Source organism: Corapipo altera, unplaced genomic scaffold, assembly GCF_003945725.1.
Source record: "Corapipo altera isolate COAL_440 unplaced genomic scaffold, ASM394572v1 332, whole genome shotgun sequence".
Classification (NCBI taxonomy): Eukaryota; Metazoa; Chordata; class Aves; order Passeriformes; family Pipridae; genus Corapipo; species Corapipo altera.
Window position 1 is genome coordinate 412,748 of NW_020885051.1, and position 19,797 is coordinate 432,544.

At 49.9% G+C, this 19,797-nt stretch overlaps 1 protein-coding gene across 1 annotated transcript in view; it reads left to right on the plus strand.

Moving 5' to 3' along the window:
- Positions 1–17,860, plus strand: part of SPEN (spen family transcriptional repressor) — a 66,742-nt gene extending 48,882 nt beyond the window's left edge. Inside the window, 8 exon segments of the mRNA XM_027668798.1 lie at positions 734–847; positions 2,440–2,540; positions 5,260–13,177; positions 13,760–14,155; positions 14,849–15,043; positions 15,891–16,049; positions 16,866–16,983; positions 16,986–17,860. Of these exon segments, the coding sequence (XP_027524599.1) occupies positions 734–847; positions 2,440–2,540; positions 5,260–13,177; positions 13,760–14,155; positions 14,849–15,043; positions 15,891–16,049; positions 16,866–16,983; positions 16,986–17,032 (9,048 nt within the window). The 3' untranslated portion in view covers positions 17,033–17,860.
- Positions 17,861–19,797: the final 1,937 nt, after the last annotated feature.

The window sequence follows — 19,797 nt, forward strand, 5'->3', positions numbered from 1 at the left end:
TGTTGGAAAGAGCACATGAAAGAAGAGAGGAAGTCAGCAATGGTGCAACGCATGGCCTGCTGGGGACAGTGCAAGTGATTTATCACGTACTTAAACTTGAGCCTGGGAGTTGTCCCATGTATTTTTATTGGACATGGATGTGCTTAAAATTAAGCAACGTGTGTGAATCTTCTCAAGATCAAGGTCTTGCCTCCCCAAAGGATTTTTGTGGGTTTGTGTTGCAGCTTTGACTTTCTTTATTGTAGCTGTTGTTGCTTGAATCATAAATTTATGCTGCCAAAGGAAGGGAATATTTGGAAATTGTGTGTTTAGGAAGTGGCAAGTAGTACTGCAGACTGATGAAAAAACTGGTTCCACTTCGGGATTAAATGTTCCCTTTACCTTTTTTCCCCCCTAAAACACATTGAGAATTTTTCCAAAAAAATCTGAAAATACACAAAGAGAAACTACAAAACTCAGTCACTAAAGAAAAAGCATTAAAAGTAAAACACAGAAAAACAAAATAAAGGCATAATATACCTCAAGCCACAATATCCACAATTCAAAGCAGTCCCGTGTCCTTCAATTGTCTCTTCATTCCAATATGCCTCATCAGAAAAGCCTGGAAATTCACCTTGCTAAAAATTATTTCCTCCCTGGTATCCTCATGACTTAGGATTTTGTTGGGACTGACATTAAGTCCTGTGGATGAGGCTCTTATTTGGTTTTTGTTTTGTTTTTTTGTTTTTTACAGGTGGTGTTTGACCGCTTAAAAGGCATGGCCCTGGTTCTCTACAATGAGATTGAATATGCACAAGCAGCTGTAAAAGAGACCAAGGGGAGGAAAATCGGTGGGAATAAAATTAAGGTGTGCAGAATGACCTCCAAAGCAAAGCAAAAGAGGCCAAAAAAAAAGAGAAGCAAATTGTATTTAGGCCTCCCCCCATAAACACTGGCATTGCAGACTCGAGGAATTCTTAGTGGGACACGTGTCCCAGATACCAAAGGCTTAAATTATATTTTATACTCGGCTTATCAAGATGTCAGGGAATCTTGAAGTGTCATTTATAGAGCCTTTTCCAGTATTCTACCGTTCGTTTCACTGAACTTGTCTCTCTGAGCCTCCTGAGTGTTGGTGTCTGTGTCCCTGCCTCGTTTACCCCAATCCAAGGCAAACTTTTGGCTGGTTTTGTGTTAAAAAAGGAGGATCTGAGAGTGTGAGTTCCTCCAGGATCACACATGCCTGCATTCCAGCGGCTCCATGCTGATCTCCAGGCTCTGGACCTGGCCAAGGTGACTTGCACACTGTGGTCATGGGGTACAGCAACCCAAATGTGCAGTCGTGGCACGGTTTGGGTTGGAAGGGACCTCAAAGATCATCTTGTCCTTCCTTGCAACAGATTTTTAAAAATAACTAAAAACACCGCTTAAAAAAATATGCAGAAAATACTTTTTTTCCTGGAGCAACAGTTGACATTTGCAGGGATATCTTGGATTTGGGTGAACATGGTGTTACCTGTTCCGACTGTCCCATCAGTGCCACTAACTGGGGATGGGAGGTGTCAGCCAACCCTCTTAGTTACCTTCCTCCTCCTCCTTTCTCCTCTCCTAAAGAGTGGCACTGATGTCACACATGATCTCAGTTATTAAATCCACACTTCACCCAGGGCTGGGAGTTGGATATCCTGGAGTTCCTAAGCCTAGGGGTTGGATATCAGTCACTTTGAGATGCAGGAAAATGTGTGGTCAGTTAAAAGTTTCATACCTCGTGTGGGTCTTGCTGCTTAATGACTTTGGAATAAGCAACACCCAACGTGTCTGGGCTCCACTGCTGGGATGACACACAGGACTGGGCTGATTTAAAAAATAATAGGAACTAGAATGTTAAAAACATTGCAGTATAGGACATACACATAGTTAAATCCGTTCTAATCCTTAATTTTTTGCATTACCTGTCCCATTAGCTTCTTAATATTGTCATCCTTGGTTATAAACCACCAGTTCTTGGAGTAGTTGGAACAGGGAGCTGCAGTTCAGGAGACTTGCTCTGTTCCCTGCTGTATAACCCTGGAAAACCACTGTGGAGTCTGGAATAGATTCGTAATTCTGACCTGCTGCAGCAGTGCCTGGAGATAAAAGGGACTGTGGAACTGTCCTGGCATTAAAAACGTCAATACCACGATAGTAATGTGTATTTTTCCTGCTGCTTTGCTGAGCAGAAGCCTCTGGGCTGGCAACCACAACAACAGAGTAAGGAGGTGGTTACACAGCTCCACTGAGCTGAGAGACATCTTTATTCCTGGGGATGTGCAGGGCCAGAACTGAGAAGTCTTTGACTTTTTTATTGAATATTACCCCCATTTTCAGTTCTGCTCCCACCCTCAGCCTGCAGCAGGCAGAGAAATGTTGGCAGAATGGGATGTTCCTTTGACTGAATGTGGTTTCCCCTTTATTTTTCAGGTGGACTTTGCAAATCGAGAGAGCCAGCTGGCATTTTATCATTCCATGGAGAAAACGGGTCAAGATATCAGAGACTTCTACGAAATGCTGGCAGAAAGGAGGCATGTATCAATATCTTTATTATTTTTTTTTATTTTTCCAGCGTCATCTTACACAGTCTTCTTACAATCATCATCATCAAACATCTTTTTACTTCTTCAGGCCTTAATTCTTAAACAAGCACTCATTTCTGTTCCTTTAACCTTATTTTTTTAAGTTTTCCTAACAGCAGTTCAGCATTTTTAAAATTTTTTTTTTACCTTTTCACTGTTTTTTTTAAAAGAAATTTACGTCGACCTAAACTGGGCAGATTAAGGCAGGCAGGATCTCACACATCCAAGTGTGGCTGGTTACTGGAATTCCTGCTGAGGTGGAGGTTTCAGCTGTCTGTGTGATCCGTATTTTAGTGTCCGGTTTCTGTGGTGGGTCACCAGGACACAGCTGGGAGTCGTTCATCACGTCTGAGGAATGCAGAGAGCAGCTTATCTCTAACAGAGCAACGTGTGTGTTGGTGGGTGTAAATATAGTCTGATAAACTCCTGCTGCTCAGCCCTCGAGCACAGAGAAAAATCTGATCCTCCACCTCCCCCTTTTCAGCAGATTAATTTGTTAACTTGAAAAAAGAAGCAAATAGGAGCGAGGCTGCATTTTTGGTTTGTTTTTTGACATGAAAGGTGTGTCCTGTGTTGCTACCCCTCAGTGGCAGCTGGAACCACAGTGCACATCCTGCTCACCTTACCCCTGCAGACCTGGCGCAGAAACACTCCACATTTTAGGCTTTTTTCCTCTACTGACTAAAAAACCACCATGTTTTGTTGCCTTCATTGTCAGGACTCTCTTTGCCCAGCGTGGCGCCGATTGTACCTGAGAGCTGGATAAATCCAGTCTTGTTTTGCAGCAAAATAGATCAGTGTGACATAGTGCAAAATGACCAGATTTAAAAGCAAGAAAGGGTTGGAAATTTGGGATTTGCATAACAGAAATACAAGTGTGCCTTCCCCAGGCCTTGCCAGATGTGCCAGCAGTGAGCGTGTCCTCAGAACTACATGGAATTCAGATGAGAAGCGTGTTATTGGATGGTTTTTAGCATGCAGGAGTCAGGTGGCTCGTCATAATCCCGAGCAGAATGTTGATTTCTGGTGTTTGGGTGCACGGTAGTCTGGTTTTTCCTTTTCTGTCACTCTGCTCACATGGTCACTACGAGATCCTTGGGAATACAGAGTGAGCTCTGCAGTGACTCCTGTAATTCTGCAGCTTCTGGTGCCCCTCCAAGCTCCTCCTTGCAGTGATGCTGGGATCTGCACAAACCTCTTAGGGTTGTGGTTAAATAAGACCCAAACGGAGAAAAAAGCATGAAAAACCAAAGAATATCCCTGATTAATGTTTTTAGCTTCACAACTGCCTTTCACAACATCCCACTTCTCTTGCAGGGTGGTTTTTTTCCTCCATGTTTTGTTTCTTTTTCTATTTTGTACGTTTCTTAAAAGGTCGAAGCTGTCAGCTTTTAACATAAAACATAAACTGTGAAGCCAAATATGTGGAATCACAGAATTACAGCATAATTAAGGTTGGAAAAGACCTTCAAGATCATCGAGTCCAAGCTGTGCCCCATCCCCACCTTGTCCCCAGCCCAGAGCACTGAGCGCCACATCCAGTCATTCCTTGGACACCTCCAGGGGGAGGGACTCCACCACCTCCCTGGGCAGCCCCTGCCAATGTTCAGTCCCCCTTTCTATGAAGAAATTCCTCCTGATGTCCAACCTGACCCTCTCCTGGCACAGGTGGAGCCCATTTCCTCTTGTCCTGTCACTCATTACCTGGGAGCAGAGCCTGACACCCCCCCAGGTGCAAAACACTCCGTAATGGTGGGGGTTTGGAGCTCCAGCTTTGTGCCACCTCCCTGCCATGTTTAGTGTTATAAATTACTTATTTTTGCCCTTTGGAGGTATGGAGATAACGACATTAATTTCTTGACTTACTTTGCTGAATGAATTCACCTGATCTCATAAACAACCTGATATTTGTTGACTTGGGTTTACTGTAAATAGGCAATGCCAGCAAGTCACATGCGGCACAAGAGCTAATTTTGGAATTAAGGGATCACTTACAGGGCTTAGGGTTTTTAAAGAAATCTTACTGCCACTTTACTGCTTAATAACAGAGAGATTCCACCCTTGAATTTTGATTTGCTTCATGTTTTCAGAGGTAGATCTCGGGTTCTGAAGATGGGGTGTCTTCACCCTGCCCAGCCCAGGCATGGGTCAGTTTTACCTTCATTTCATGCAAGGTTTGAATTTGACAAAAATGAAGGAGTGAGGGTGGTGAAACAATACTTGAGAGAACTGTTATGATATGACCAATTAACTGCATTTGATGTTTGATAAGTTAAGAAAGTGTTTAGTCCACTGTACAGGAGAGGATAGACAAGGAGAAGTGGTTGGTGAGGAAGGGAGAACCGGAAAAAATAGAAAAGGAGGAAACCAATTCATTGTTAAATCTCTGTGTGCAGCTGCCTTGATGCACCTAGGAAAAAAGATCCTGAAATTCCCTTACATGTGGCTGTGACACTTGAGGACATGGTTTGATGGTGAACATGGTGGTAGGGCTGGTGGGTCGGCAGTTGGACTTGGTGATCTTAAAGCTCTTTTCCAACCTTAATGATTCCATGATCTTTAAGATTCCTTCCAACCCAAACCATTCTCTCACCTAGGAAGGATGGTGGTAACACAGCATGTTGGCTGAGGAGGAGAACTAGAATCTGTTTATTTTTATGTTTAGCAGAGACGAACGAAGAGGATCCTATGAATACGCCCCTGATCGTACTTACTACGAGACTGTTCGGACCCCAGGGACATATCCCGAAGATCCTCGGCGAGAATACCCAGCCCGGGGCAGGGAATTCTACGCCGAGTGGGATCCCTACCAAACAGACTACTACGACCCACGATACTACGACGACCCGCGCGAGTACAGGGATTACCGGGGTGATCCCTACGAGCAGGACATCCGGGAGTACAGTTACAGGCAACGGGAGAGAGAGAGGGAGAGGGAACGGTTCGAATCCGATCGGGACAGAGACCATGAGCGGAGACCAATTGAACGGAGCCAGAGCCCGACGCACTCGCGGCGCCCGCAGAGCCCTGGAGCATCCCCCTCGCAGTCAGAGCGGCTGCAGAGCGACTCAGAGAGGAGGATTTACAGCAGGTCATCGGATCGCAGTGGCAGCTGCAGCTCCCTGTCCCCTCCACGCTATGACAAGCTTGACAAGGCCCGCGTGGAACGGTACGCAAAAAACGAGAAGGCGGAGAAGGAGCGCGTGTTTGAGCAGGAGAGGGTGGACAAGGAGAAGCGCTTGGTGAGGAAGGAAAAGCCGGAAAAAATTGAAAAGGAGAAAATGGATAAGCAAAAACGAAAAGCAAAAATCCATTCACCCAGCTCCCAGTCCTCGGAAACAGATCAGGAGAATGAGAGAGAGCCTAGCCCAGAAAAACTGAAGGGCAACAGTAAACAAAGCAAAGAGAGGGGTGACAAAGAAGGGACAGCGAAAAACCGCCTGGAACTGATGCCCTGCGTTGTGCTGACCCGCGTGAAGGAAAAGGAAGGGAAGGTTATCGATCAACCCACGCTGGAGAAACTGAGAGCAAAGCTTGATAATGACACTCTGAAATCCCCACTGCTTGAACAGAAAACCCAGACATCCCAGGCTGAGCAAGCCAAGTCTGAGCAGTCTAAACTGGAACCCGTCAGAACCAAGTTACAGAAGGAGAAAGCCCTTGCCAGTCACATCGAAGTGGTGGATAAGGAGGGAAAAATGAAACCCAAAAAGCACTTGAAGACAGAGCAAACTTCTGAGGGGGCCAACACAGTTGATTTAGACAAGCTGGAGGCTCGTAAAAGGCGTTTTGCCGATGCAAATCCAAAGCCTGACAGGCAAAAGCTGGATGTCAAACGGAGCAGCCAGGATGAGGAGGATGCACGCATGGTCTTGAAAAAGCAGCTTGATGCGACGGCATCGTCCAGAGAAGCACCGATGTTAAGGGATGGAGAGTTGGAGAGGAAACCACCGAGGAAGGAGATGCTTAAAAGGGAATCTAAAAAGCTCAAACTGGAAAGACTTATTCCTGTTACTAGTCCCAAAGAAATTCAGGACACTCTTAGTGTCGGTGGGATTGGCATGCGTCCCACTCTGGATATGCAGACGAGGCTGATGGAGGCACCTGATGAATCCATGGAAGTTCAGGAACTCCCGTCTAAAAAACTGAACCCGATGAAACCCCAACATAAACAGGTCCAGTTGCTGGATGAACAGGGAACTGAGAGAGAGGACACAAGGAAGAATTACTCTGGTCTTCCTGAAGAAACACCAGACCATAAACTTGGCCAAGAGAAACCTCAGTCAGCTGACACGGAGGAGAAAATCGGCATCGACATTGACCACACGCAGAGCTACCGGAAACAAATGGAGCAAAGCCGCAGGTTGAAACAACAGCTGGAAATGGAGATCGCGAAGTCGGAGAAGTTCGGCAGCCCAAAGAAAGATGTGGATGAATATGAAAGGCGGAGCCTGGTCCACGAGGTAGGAAAACCTCCACAAGACGTCACCGATGACTCTCCACCGAGTAAAAAGAAAAAGACTGACCAGTTTGACTTTGAAATTAGCACTAAAAGAGAAAGGAACTACAGAAGTTCTCGTCAGGTGAGTGAGGACTCAGAAAGGATGTCCTGTTCCCCGAGCATCAGACACTTCCCGTTCCATGAGGATGATGACACACTCGATTCTCCAAGGCTAATGCCATTAAAGGAAACCAAAGAGTCACCTAAAATAGAAGAAAAGAGTCTTTCATACTCAAACATGACTGTGAGGGAGGACTCGCTGAAATTCAATCCTTACGATTCCAGCAGAAGGGAGCAGATGGCAGAAATGGCTAAAATAAAACTCTCCGTACTGAGTTCTGAGGAAGACTCGAGCAGGTGGGAAACCCAGGTGAAGCAGGAGCCTGGGAGAGTTGACATCAGCTTTCCAAGCAGCATCGTCAAAAGAGACAGCATCCGGAAACGGTCTGTCCGGGACCTGGAGCCTGGGGAGGTGCCTTCAGATTCGGATGACGATGGAGAAAACAAACCCCATTCCCCGAAAGCCTCGTCCTTGTTAGAGAGTTCCAGGTTGTCTTTTTTATTAAGAGACAGAGAGGAGAAGTTACGTGAAAGAGAGGAAAGACTGTCCAGTTCCTTAGAAAGAAACAAATTTTACTCTTTTGCATTGGACAAGACAATCACACCAGACACAAAGGCCTTGCTCGAAAGAGCTAAATCCCTCTCTTCATCCAGAGAGGAAAACTGGTCCTTTCTAGACTGGGATTCAAGGTTTGCTAGTTTTAGAAACAATAAAGACAAAGAGAAGGTTGACTCAGCCCCGAGACCTATTCCATCTTGGTACATGAAAAAGAAAAAAATCAGAACAGATTCCGAAGGTGGAAAACTGGATGATAAGAAAGAAGATCATAAAGAGGAAGAACAAGAGCGGCAGGAACTGTTCGCATCTCGGTTTTTGCACAGTTCAATCTTTGAACAGGACTCCAAACGCCTGCAGCATTTAGAGAGGAAAGATGATGATCTGGACTTCATCTCTGGAAGGTTGTATGGGAGACAGTCCTCCTCCGATGGGACGAACAGCGCAGCTGATTTGGTGCAAGAGCCAGTGGTTCTCTTCCACAGCAGGTTTGTTGAGCTGACGCGAATGCAGCAGAAAGAAAAGGAGAAGGATCAGAAACCAAAGGAAGTGGAAAAACAGGAAGATAAAGAAAACTGTCCGAAAACACCAGAAACAGTTCCTGATAGTAAAGAACCAGAACATAAAACTTCCTCGGTCGGTCCCTCATTGGTCACTGTGCCACAGGAACCAGCTCCCATCGCTCCTGAGAAGGTAGTGAGTGAAAAGGTCCTGGTGGAACCACCTTCTGTCAAAGAAGAGAAACCTTCTGAACCTACTGCTGCAACAGAGGAACAAAAACCTTTTCCTGAACTCGCTGCTCCTGTCAAAATGGAACCTCCTGAGCAAACGGAACCTCCGCCGGTTGTAGAAGCGAGCAAAGAAGTTGTTGCTACAACCCTGGCGCCGGAGGAAGATGCTGTGACAACAGAGCATCCTTCATACTTGGATACCAAACCTCCTACTCCTGGGGCTTCATTTTCCGATGCAGACATCAGTGTAGATCCAGAACCTGAGGCTGCCCAGCTGCTTCCTCCTGTGCCCAAGCTGGCTCAGAAGTCGGATGAGGCTGTTGAACCTAAAGAGGAAAATCCTCCACCTTCTGCCAACGCTGATGCTGGTGTGAGTCAAAAAGTGGAGGCAGCTGCTGAGGTCCTGCCACCTGTTTCTGACAATGATATGGAAGTGGAACCTCCAGTGGTTGTAAAAGATAAGAAATCCTACAAGAGTAAACGCTCCAAGACGCCCGTGCAGTCGGCTGCAGCCAGTGTCACGGAAAAGCCCGTCACGAGGAAGAGCGAAAGAATTGACCGTGAAAAGCTGAAAAGGTCAAGCTCTCCTCGTGGAGAGGCCCAGAAACTGTCTGAATTGAAAGTGGAGGCGGAGAAGGTTTCGAGGAATGCTGCTAAATCCCCGAGTTCTGCTGCAGAGCCGGAAAACGTGGAACCAAGCCTACCGATAGGCCGGACCAGGCGCAGAAATGTGAGGTCAGTCTACGCTACCACAGGGGACAATGAAGGCCCATCTCCAGTGAAGGACTCCATGGAGGTCACTAGATCCACCAGGAAAAGAGGGGAAAAGGAACCACAGGAAACAGTAACAACTGTTCCCACGACCCCGAGGAGGGGAAGACCTCCGAAAACCCGCCGTAAGCCAGAGGAGGACATCTCTCCAATAAAGACTGAACCGGTACAGCAAGAGGTGGAGGAGGCTGAAAGTAAAGATGCCGTCGAAGCTCCTAAGCCTGTAGAGGGTTGGAGGTCCCCTAGATCCCAGAAGCTCACACACAGTCACTCATCAGCTGCTACCAGCCAACAGGGGAAGAAAGGGAAGAACGAACCGAAAGCTGATACCACAGCTGAGTCTGAAGATGCTGCTGCTGAAAGAAACAGTCAGGAATTGAGCATGGGAGACAACAGCAATAAAGCTAAAGCTGCTGAGAAAGAGCCAGCAGCGAGCGAGCAGAAACGGGATCGGAAGGAACTGGATGTGGAGAAAAACCAGCTCGAAATCCCCACAGTTGAGATCATTGAGAAGAAGCCAGTGCCAGAAAAGGTTACGAAATCCAAAAGGGGAAGGTACAAAAATACCAAAACTGTTGTCGATAAAGCATCTGTGTGTCTCAAAAACGTGGAAATACGCCTGAACGTGGACGAAGTCAAGGGTGCCTTGCGACCCACCGAGGAGGAGGCAGAGCCGGTGGCAGTGTCGCCGCCCAAGATGAAGAGCCCCCCAAAAGAGGACATCTTGCCACCCCACTTCACTAAGAACGAGGTAGAAGATTCATTCCCAGAAATGGAGAAGGAGGTGACACGGGAGCCCAAGCAGTCCCCCGAAGCCGCCCAGTTGGCAAAGCAGATTGAGCTTGAGCAGGCGGTGGAGAATATTGCAAAACTCACCGAAACTCCTCCAACGATTGCTGCTTACAAAGAGCCGACAGCAGATGTACCTGAAGTCCGTCAGGAGGAGGAGGCAGATAAACCCGCGCACCAGGCGAGTGAAACGGAGCTGGCAGCGGCCATCGGCTCCATCATCAATGACATTTCTGGGGAGACTGAAAGCTTCCCTGCACCCCCGACGTATCCCGCTGAATCAGAAGCTGAAATCCCCACAGAGCCCTTGGTGTTACCGTCACCTCGGGAGGAGATGGAGCCTGAGACGGATCAGGCAGTGAACAATATCCTGGAAACTGAGGCGGCCGTCGAGTCTGCAGTACAGCCAGTGCCCGGCTCTGTCCCATTGGAGACGGAGAGCAAGGAGTCCGAAGTCAGCTTCAGCGAATCTTCCAACTCCGCTCAGGAGGCCGAGACCTTGCAGGAGGCTGAAGTTGCTCGGAAGGAAAAGGGCCGTCAGAAAACCTCACGGCAGAGACGCAAGAAGAGCACAAGCAGGAAGGGTGACACCCCCGAGGTCAATGCCTTTGAGCCGGAGAGAGTGCAGAGCAGGTCACCCCCTGCCAATGAGGTAAAGGCAAAACCTGAGGAAGTCTCAAAGGAGGAGAAACAAATTAAACCCTCAGCATCTGTGGAGCCAAGCACTTCTGACCCCACCAAGGCTGTGGCCGCTGACGTCGTGGCTGCCCATGAGGCTGTTGCTGAGAGTGGCACCTCTCCGAAAGCACCCGCTCCGGCTCCTCTGGACCTGGGCAACCCGCCGGTTCCCCTAGATGAGGGGAGTCAGAGTGGGTTCAAGATCCGGTCGCCCCTGGAGAACGCTCCAATCACGCCGCCGAGCGCCCCGAATGCAGCCCTTCCCGCTGTCCCTGCGGCAGTGGCCAAGCTGCCCACCCCCGTGCCCTCCGCCATCGTCCCACTTCACTCCGGCGCTGCCAAGGTGCCAGAGTGGATGGTCAGGCATGAGGAACCCCGTGCCCGTTCCACGCCCCCGCCCGCTCTCCCACCAGACACAAAGGCGTCGGATATTGACACAAACTCCAGCACTTTGAGGAAGATACTCATGGAGCCCAAATACGTCTCGGCGACAAGCATAACCTCCACGCATGTGACAACAACGCATGCCGAGCCGGTGAGCGCGCCGTGTCTGGAGGAGGCACCTCTCCACCCCGCCGTGGAGGCCATCAAGGCGGTGTCGGAGGAAAAGCCGGCAGTTCCCATCACCAATGCCTTGGACCCACCGGTGGCCGAAGCGCCAGTGTTCAGCGAGAAGGAGAAGATCAGCACCGTGATTGCTCCCAAAGCCACTTCTGTCATCAGCAGGATGCCCCACAGTGTGGATCTGGAGGAGGCTCCCAGGATTACCTTGGTGAAACAAGCTCCCCAAACCCAGACCTGCCTTGTCAACGCTCCCTCACCAAAGTTCAAGCAGAGGTCGAGCACAAATGATAACAGCAGGTTCCATCCAGGATCGATGTCTATTATCGAGGAGAGGCCTGTGGAGACTGGGTCCAGCCCAGGGCTGCGGGTGAACACCTCGGAAGGCGTGGTGCTCCTGAGTTACTCGGGGCAAAAGACAGAAGGCCCGCAGCGAATCAGTGCCAAGATCAGCCAGATTCCCCCAGCCAGCGCCGTGGACATCGAGTTCCAGCAGTCTGTGTCCAAGTCTCAGATTAAACAGGAGCCCATCACACCATCTCAGCCAGCGCCAAAAGGCTCCCAGACTTCAGCGGGCTACGGGACTGTTTCCACCCATTCTTCACTGGTACTTGGAACGCAGCCCTACAACACATCACCCGTCATCTCCTCCGTGAAGCAGGAGCGTGCCGCGCTGGACAAATCGGACTCTTCCCACCTCACTGTCCAGACTCCGGCGTCGCAGCCCGGCAAGGTCCTGACGCAGACAGTCAACACTCCACCTGTACTGGTCCATAACCAGATGGTCGTGAACAAAAAACTGTCTGACCCAGCTACTCTGAAAGTGGAGACCAAGACTCTGCAACCCTCCAACTTGAGTCCCGGAGTGAGTCCTCACCACTCTTCTCTCTCTGGGAAGATGCATTCAGAAGCAAACCACGTCAGCTCGGGACCCAGCACCCCGACCGACCGGACCATCTCCCACCTGGGGGTCGCCAAGCAGGAGCCACACTCGCCACGCACCAGTGGGCACTCGCCGTCGCCGTTCCCCCGGGCCTGTCATCCTGGCAGTACCTCGTCTCCGGCTCTATCCAGCAGTACCCCAGTGATGCTGGCGCCGGGAATTCCCGTTCCTCAGTACATCTCCAGCATGCATCCCGAGCAATCTGTTATCATGCCCCCTCACAGCGTAACACAGACTGTGTCCCTGGGCCATCTGTCCCAAGGTGAGGTGAGGATGAACACCCCTCCTCTCTCCGGCATCCCGTACGGAATCCGCCCGGAAGCGCTCCACTCGCCCCGTGCTGCTCTGCAGCCCCAGATGGAGATCAAACCTCAGCGATCCAGCACGCCCCAGCCAGCCCCCATCCGGGACATCGTCATGCCCCCGCTGTCCTCCCAGCACCCCCCCGAGGAGGAGCTGCACTTCCACCACTCGGCCGTGTGCCGGGGCCCGGCACCGGTGCAGTCGGATGTGCTGGTGATGCAACCGGATTACCGCATGCACCCCACCAGCATCCGGCTGGACCAGTACAACGTGCCCCGGGACGTCAGGATGATCATGCACCCGCACATGGCTGCTGTGGGCGAGCACCACTCGGAAACGCGGCAGTCCCGGACGCCCGAAGGGGCCGGGAAAACTCCCCCCGTCAGTAAGACCCCGCAGCCCGGGAAAGAGACTCCCAAATCCTCCGAAGGCAAGGTGGCCCACTCTCCTCACAGCGAGCCCCGGCTCCTGAGCGTGCCCTCGAGCAGCCAACTGCCCGGGCTGCCCCTGACGCAGCCGGTGGTGGTCCCACATGGGGTGCAGATCATGCATCCCGCCGGCAGCTCCTTCCATGACTACCGCTCCGTGTACGGCGACATGAGGAATTACCACACGGCAGCACAGCTCGGGCACCCGCAGTTCCCCGGCGCCTCACCCATCGGGCTGCCCTCCCGCAGCATGACCCCCTCTCAGGTGAGAAATAAAACCTCTCCCTGGAGTCTGGAGCTCGATTCTCCTTGGAATCTGGAGCATTCTGAGCTAACTGTGGCTGTGACACAGCTCTGTGTGGTCATAAGAGCTGAACTTAACTCTCCATGGTTAGTCTTCAGGCCCTGCTTAAGTTCACAGTACAAGAGGAACTGGGTTTTTTGGGAAATGGGGTTCAAACGCTGCTCAGCATCAGAGGAAGCTGAGACATCCTACTTTCTTAACTACTCTGGGTCTCAAAGCAGGAGGTGGGAAGCTGCCTGTGAGTTTCTGGACGTAGAGCTGTCATGAGAATTGTCAGCACCAAGGTGCTGCATAGGTCAGGTATCCTCAGGTGGATGATGAGGCTAAGGATGGGCTTGGAGCAGAATTCAGAGGGTGGGATTTCAGCTCAGGTGGACTTGGAAGTGGGGGACAGGCCCAGGTACCACCACAGCAGGGCTATGGTGTGGAGACACATCTCCACCTAGAATGTGATGATGTCCTGGCAGCCTTATTGTTAAATTAATGAAATCTGATACACCCACAGCCTAAAAGCTTCCCTTTTTCCCCCCTCCTGCTTCCCAGGGTCTGCCGGAGGGCGAGCACTCGCACCCCAACCAGCCAGTCCGCAGCAAGACTCCTCAGATCCCGCAGGATCCCAAGGGCCCTCCGGCAGCGGGGCCGGAGCAGAGTCACCACCCTGCCGTGAACAGACACGCGGCACAGATGGACCCTCACGTCCACCTCCAGAGGGCCCAGGGGGACACAGGCCAGACCTCCTACCCCTCACCTGTCGCCGTCTCCATGAAACAGGAGCTTCCGTCGCCGCACCAGCCCCAGGCGGTTCCCAAGCAATCCATGTTTATCCCCACGACGTCGGGGCCGTCTCTGAGCCGCCCAGAGCCCCAGGCCGGGCTCAAACAGGAGCCGTCGCCTCACCCCGTGTCACAGAGACCTGTGGACATGGTCCAGCTCCTCACAGTGAGTGTCCGTCCGTCGCCTCCTCCCGGCCGAGCAGCCTTGTGTGGCTCGTCCAGGGAGGAATCACGAGGTTCTGTCTCACCCACGGCACCAAACCTGACCTGTCTTGCATCAAATGCTTCATCTGTCTGGTTTTTGGGCTGTTCTGTCCTCGCTGATTTTTACCCGTATCACTGTTCCCAGTCAGTTTTACAGTCAGCTGTTTCCTGGAAAGGTTTTCCTCATGGGCAGGGAAGAGTGATGGTGTATTTAATTTCACTGAAAAAGGAAAAACATTCTTCCAAGCCTAGAAAATGAGGAAGAGGAGGGAGACAGGAACAGGCACTGATGAGGAACCAAGAGTTGTGTCCAGCACCAAATATCTCCCATATAACCTCAAACTACTTTTCTTCTGTTACTTCTCAATTTTTCCATTTGTAAAAGAGAAAAGAGCATTTGGCAACAGCCTCATGCTGAGTGGGAGACTGAGGGATTGTGATGACGGGATCCACCCAGGCAACTTGGCCAGCTGGAAGGAAAGGGACTGAATTCCTGGTTTAGCAGGATTTAAACCAAGGCTGACGTGTAGAGGAACAATCAGATGTTACATAAAGCTCTGATGGAAGTATCAGAGGCAGCTGAGCAGCTCAGACGGGATTTTGGATCCTCCTCTCCATCCTTTGTGTGTAATACTCCTTCTCCCTCTCTTCCCAGAAATACCCCATTGTCTGGCAGGGCCTCTTGGCCCTCAAGAACGACACAGCCGCTGTCCAGCTCCACTTTGTGTCCGGGAACAACGTCCTGGCTCACCGGTCCCTGCCGGCGCCCGAGGGGGGGCCCCCGCTGCGGATCGCGCAGCGCATGCGGCTCGAGGCCTCCCAGCTCGAGGGGGTCGCACGGAGGATGATGGTGAGGGCAGGGATGGGGCAGGCATGTGTGCTTGGGAAGAGCTGAGAACTGGGCGGGTCTCACAAGCTGCAGGACTGAAAACCACAAAGTTCAGCTGCTGTCACGTTGTTTTCTCCACACAGGGGGTGGTTGGCACTGACCAGACTCCCCAGGGCAGTGTCACGGCCCCAAGACTGCCAGAGCTCCAGGAGGGTTTGGACAACGCTCTGAGGGACAGGGGGGGATTGTTGGGGTGCCTGTGCTGGGCCAGGAGTTGGATCCATGATCCCTGGGGGTCCCTTCCAGCTCAGAATATGCTGTGATTCTGTTTTGGGATTCTGGTAATAGTACTGGGATTCCTTCATCCCAGAGCATGTGTAACGTGGATTGCAAGTGGTGAGCAATAGCTCTTACTCTGCATTTATGGAAAAAGGAATGGTGGAGTTGGGAAACCTTTGAAGTCACTCATCCCTCAGCCCTGGGACAAATTCCTGCTGGCTCCAGTGTGTCTGAGAAAGGTGGAACGTGGAGTTCAGGTGGCCATGGAAATGTGTTTTCGGTCCTTTTCACCATCTCCTCGTGTGTTGAAATCACGGAACCCCGGAATGGTTTGGCTTGGAGAGACCTTAAAGCTCATCCCATTCCACCCCTGCTGTGGGCAGGGACACCTCCCTCTGTCCCAGATTGCTCCAAGCCCTGTCCAACCTGGCCTTGGACACTTCCAGGGATGGGGCAGCCACAGCTTCTCTGGGGAACAATTGTAACATCAGAGACTTTAAAGGCAGGATTTTCCCCCCAGATAGGGGGTGTATGGCAGGAAGACACGTGTCCATCCACCATCTAACCCAGCCCGTGTCCTCCCCGGCAGGTGGAGAGCGATTACTGCCTGCTGCTGGCCCTGCCCTGCGGCCGCGACCAGGAGGACGTGGTCAGTCAGACCGAGTCACTCAAGGCTGCCTTCATCAGTTACCTGCAGGCCAAACAGGCTGCAGGGATCATCAACGTCCCCAACCCCGGCTCCAACCAGGTACTAGCACAGAAACCCCTGGAACACCAGAGATTAACCGACCAGTCCACAGCAGGACATCTGTCCATCCGTCCATCCGTCCTTCCTTCCCTCCCCCCCGGCTTCGCTTGGGGTTCTGCTTGGGGTTGGTAGCAGTGAACCCCCCCCATTTACATCCCCAGTGAAACACATCGATGGAACTGATAAAATCACTGAATACCAACCCCGAAGCCACAAAAAACCCCCCAGATGTATGTTTGGTTGGTTCCCAGCCCAGCACCTTGGGATGAAAACCACTGGTTTGTCCCAGCCCAACATCTTGGGATGAAAACTATTGGTTTGTCCCAGCCCAACATCTTGGGATGAAAACCAACCAAACCCATTTTCTACCTCTTCAACTCTGAAGTAGAGTCCTTATTTCTTTCCCATATCCTGATTTTTCCAGGACACCTGCTGTTTTCTTGGGAAACACATTTGGGTTTGTTGCTGTGGAGTGTTTATTCCCAGTGTGTTGCTGCCCCGAATCAGATTTAACCTGTGTGTGTAATTTAATTCTGGGTGTAAAGAACCCAGAATGAGCTGTCAGCGCTCAGAGCAACCACTGAAATAACTAATTATTTGGAATTTTTCTCCCTTTCCCAATAAAACCAACAAGCTCTCACATCTTACATGTGGAAAACTCCCCACCTGGGAAACCACACTTGTGTCTTCTGTTTTATACAAAATTGAGGAGCCTTTAAACACCAAAAAAAAATCACCTGAATGTCCCGGTTTTAAACATTGTAGGCCTGGCTTTAGGATTGGCTCTAATCTGTGGTTTTTTTCCCCTCCCCTCAGCCTGCCTACGTTCTGCAGATCTTCCCACCCTGCGAATTTTCGGAAAGTCACCTGTCCCGCCTCGCCCCGGACCTCCTCGCCAGCATCTCCAACATCTCTCCTCACCTCATGATTGTCATCGCGTCGGTATGAGCTGTTTACCAGTTACTGACTTTTTATTATTTTAATTTTTTATTTTTATTTTTATTTTTTTAATTTTTATCCAAGGCCCTACAAAATAAAAAAAAAAAAAAAACCAAAAAAAAAAAAAAACACCCCCCAAAAAAAAAAAAAAATTAATTTTCAAATCAAAACTAAATCAAAAGAAGGAGAGAGAAGGTTATGAAAGAAGAAAAATGCTGCCAGAAACCAGCCTCCTGCCCGACCGGCCTCGATCAAACCGTATGTTTACATGTTGCTTTGGCTTATGGACAACTGATGCACTCAGCAGGTGGACTGGGCTTGGGTTCCCGTGCCTCCTTTTTGGGGAAAAGATACAAAAAAACCCACGAAAAAAAACACAAAAAAAAAAAAAAAAAAAGAAAAAAAAAACGTTTTTTTTTTTAAAAAAAAAAAAAGGAAAAAAAATGAAAAAAGAACCTGAACTGCCTTTGCACTAAATTAGTGACTCGGACTTTGCACAGTTGGAGACGCTGTGACGTTCTGGATGTCTTGACACACATTGAGCTGCGTGGACGTTCCGCGGGGACTCTGCTGACATTTGTGGGTCAAGGAGCATTTCACACAGGCATTTTTTATTTTATTGGTTGTTTCATTGTTTTTTTGGTTTTGGTGGGTTTTTTTTCTTTTTTTTTTTTTTTTTGTTTTTCTTTTCTTTTTGGGGTTATTTTGTCTGGATGTTGAACCCTCCTCTTCCTCCACCTGCCCCTGCTGCAGCCGTCTTCTCTTCATCTGGGATGTACAGTTTACACTGAAAAAGCAAGAAAATACAAAGCAAACAAAAAAAAAAATAAAAACACAAAAGGGAGAGCTTTTTTTCCTTCCCGGTGGGATATGCAGAACTCAGTGGGTGTGTGTATATATAAATATATATATAATATATATAAATATATATAATACTGACTTTAAAAAAAAAGAAAAAAAATCAAATCCCCACAACATACATTTTTTTTTAATCTGTGCCAAAAATGTGTTTTCAGAGAAAAAAAATCTTATTTTCATACTCAGACTTTGTATTGTCACTCATTTGTAAGTGCGCTTCATTTAAACATCCCCTCGTCTCATCAGCTGTGGAAGTGTTATACACTTGTACAAAGACTCTGCCCGGCCCCCCTCGCCTCCCCTAACACTTAATTAATTTATGGAACTTGGTTTCTTGGTTTTTTGTTTTGGTTTTTTTTTTTTGTTTATTTTGGTTCATTTTTTTTTTCTCAGCGCAGTTTTGTTTTGTGTGTCCATTGGATTACGAACTTTATTAAAAAATACAAAACACGTCGGCGCCACGACCTCGTCCCTTGGCTGCCTGGGAGGGGGGGAGAGGGCAAAAGGGAGGTTTGGGGGCTCCTCGGGAGGGGCCACCCCATTTCTTCTTCAAAAAGCACCAGAAAAAAGTGATAATTTTACTGGACTAGGCCAGATTTCTCTTTATTATCATTTGTGTCATGGATAATTGAAAATCAGAATTGCAGGATTTTCCCCCACTTTTAATCTCAATACTAATTCCTTACTGAAAATTATCCCTGAATTATTGATATACATCAGCCTTTCAAAACTAAGAGTCAATCTGGATGTTCTTCACTCCTTTCCCACCCAAAATCCTGCCAAACTCTTCCCACCTGAAGCGGCACCGGTGGGAGCCAGTTAATTAATGCTGGAGCAAATGGGTTAAAATCAAGCAGATATGGTAAAAAAGGAGATTCAGGAGAGGATTTGGGGTGTGGACCCCAAAGCCAGGGAAGATCCTCACCCTGCACCTGCAGGCCCATGGCAGGGGGTGGGAGGCAGAACAGAGCCTGTTTGGGGGTAAAAACAGCACAAAAAGGTGCTGCTGGTGCCCCAGGATGGAGGTGGGTGTTGGAGCCAGGGACACCTCAGGGACCCCCCCAGGTCCTGCTGAGGGGGTCAGGATGGGGCCTCGGACCTCCCGCCTTGCCCCAGAGAGGTGGGATTGTGGTGGGATGGACAGATGGACACACGGACGCAAGGATGGGGCGTGGAGAGATGGACGTGGATTATTGGGGCGGGGGAAAGGGCCCGAGCCTGCTGGTGTTGGAGTCTTTGGGGCAAAAAGGGCATTTTTGGGTGCTTTTCCAGAGGTGCAGGTGGCACCAGTCCGTGTGTCTGGGTGTTCCTGCAGTGTCCATCTGTCCAGGTGGGCCTGGACTGGCCATCGAGCTGGGCCCATCCCCCTCCCTACCCAAAACACTGGGACACGGACGGATGGATGGGTGGAAGGATGGATGGATGGATGGGTGGGTGGATGGGTGGAAGGATGGATGGGTGGGTGGATGGGTGGATGGATGGATGGATGGGTGGGTGGATGGGTGGAAGGATGGATGGGTGGGTGGATGGGTGGAAGGATGGAAGGATGGATGGGTGGGTGGATGGGTGGACAACCGTGAGGACACATGGATGGATGCACAGACAGACACACGGAACTGGACAGACAATTGTGTGTTCCATGGGAAAGATGGGTGGGTGCAGGTCCAGCTGGAGACATGAATGGGGCCCATCCAGATGGATGGACGGAGGGATGTCCGTGTGTGTGTGTGGGGTGTATCTGTTTGTCTGTCCAGCTGGATATAGAAGTGTCCATCCATTGTTCCGACTGGATGCACAAATGTCTGTCCAGCTGGATATGTGACTGTCCCTGTGTCCAGCTGCCGGACACATGAACACTCCCACGTCCAGCTGGACACACAGACGGCTGCATGTCCAGACAGATGGACACATGGATGGACAGACGGACACATGGACAGTCCACCTGGATGTA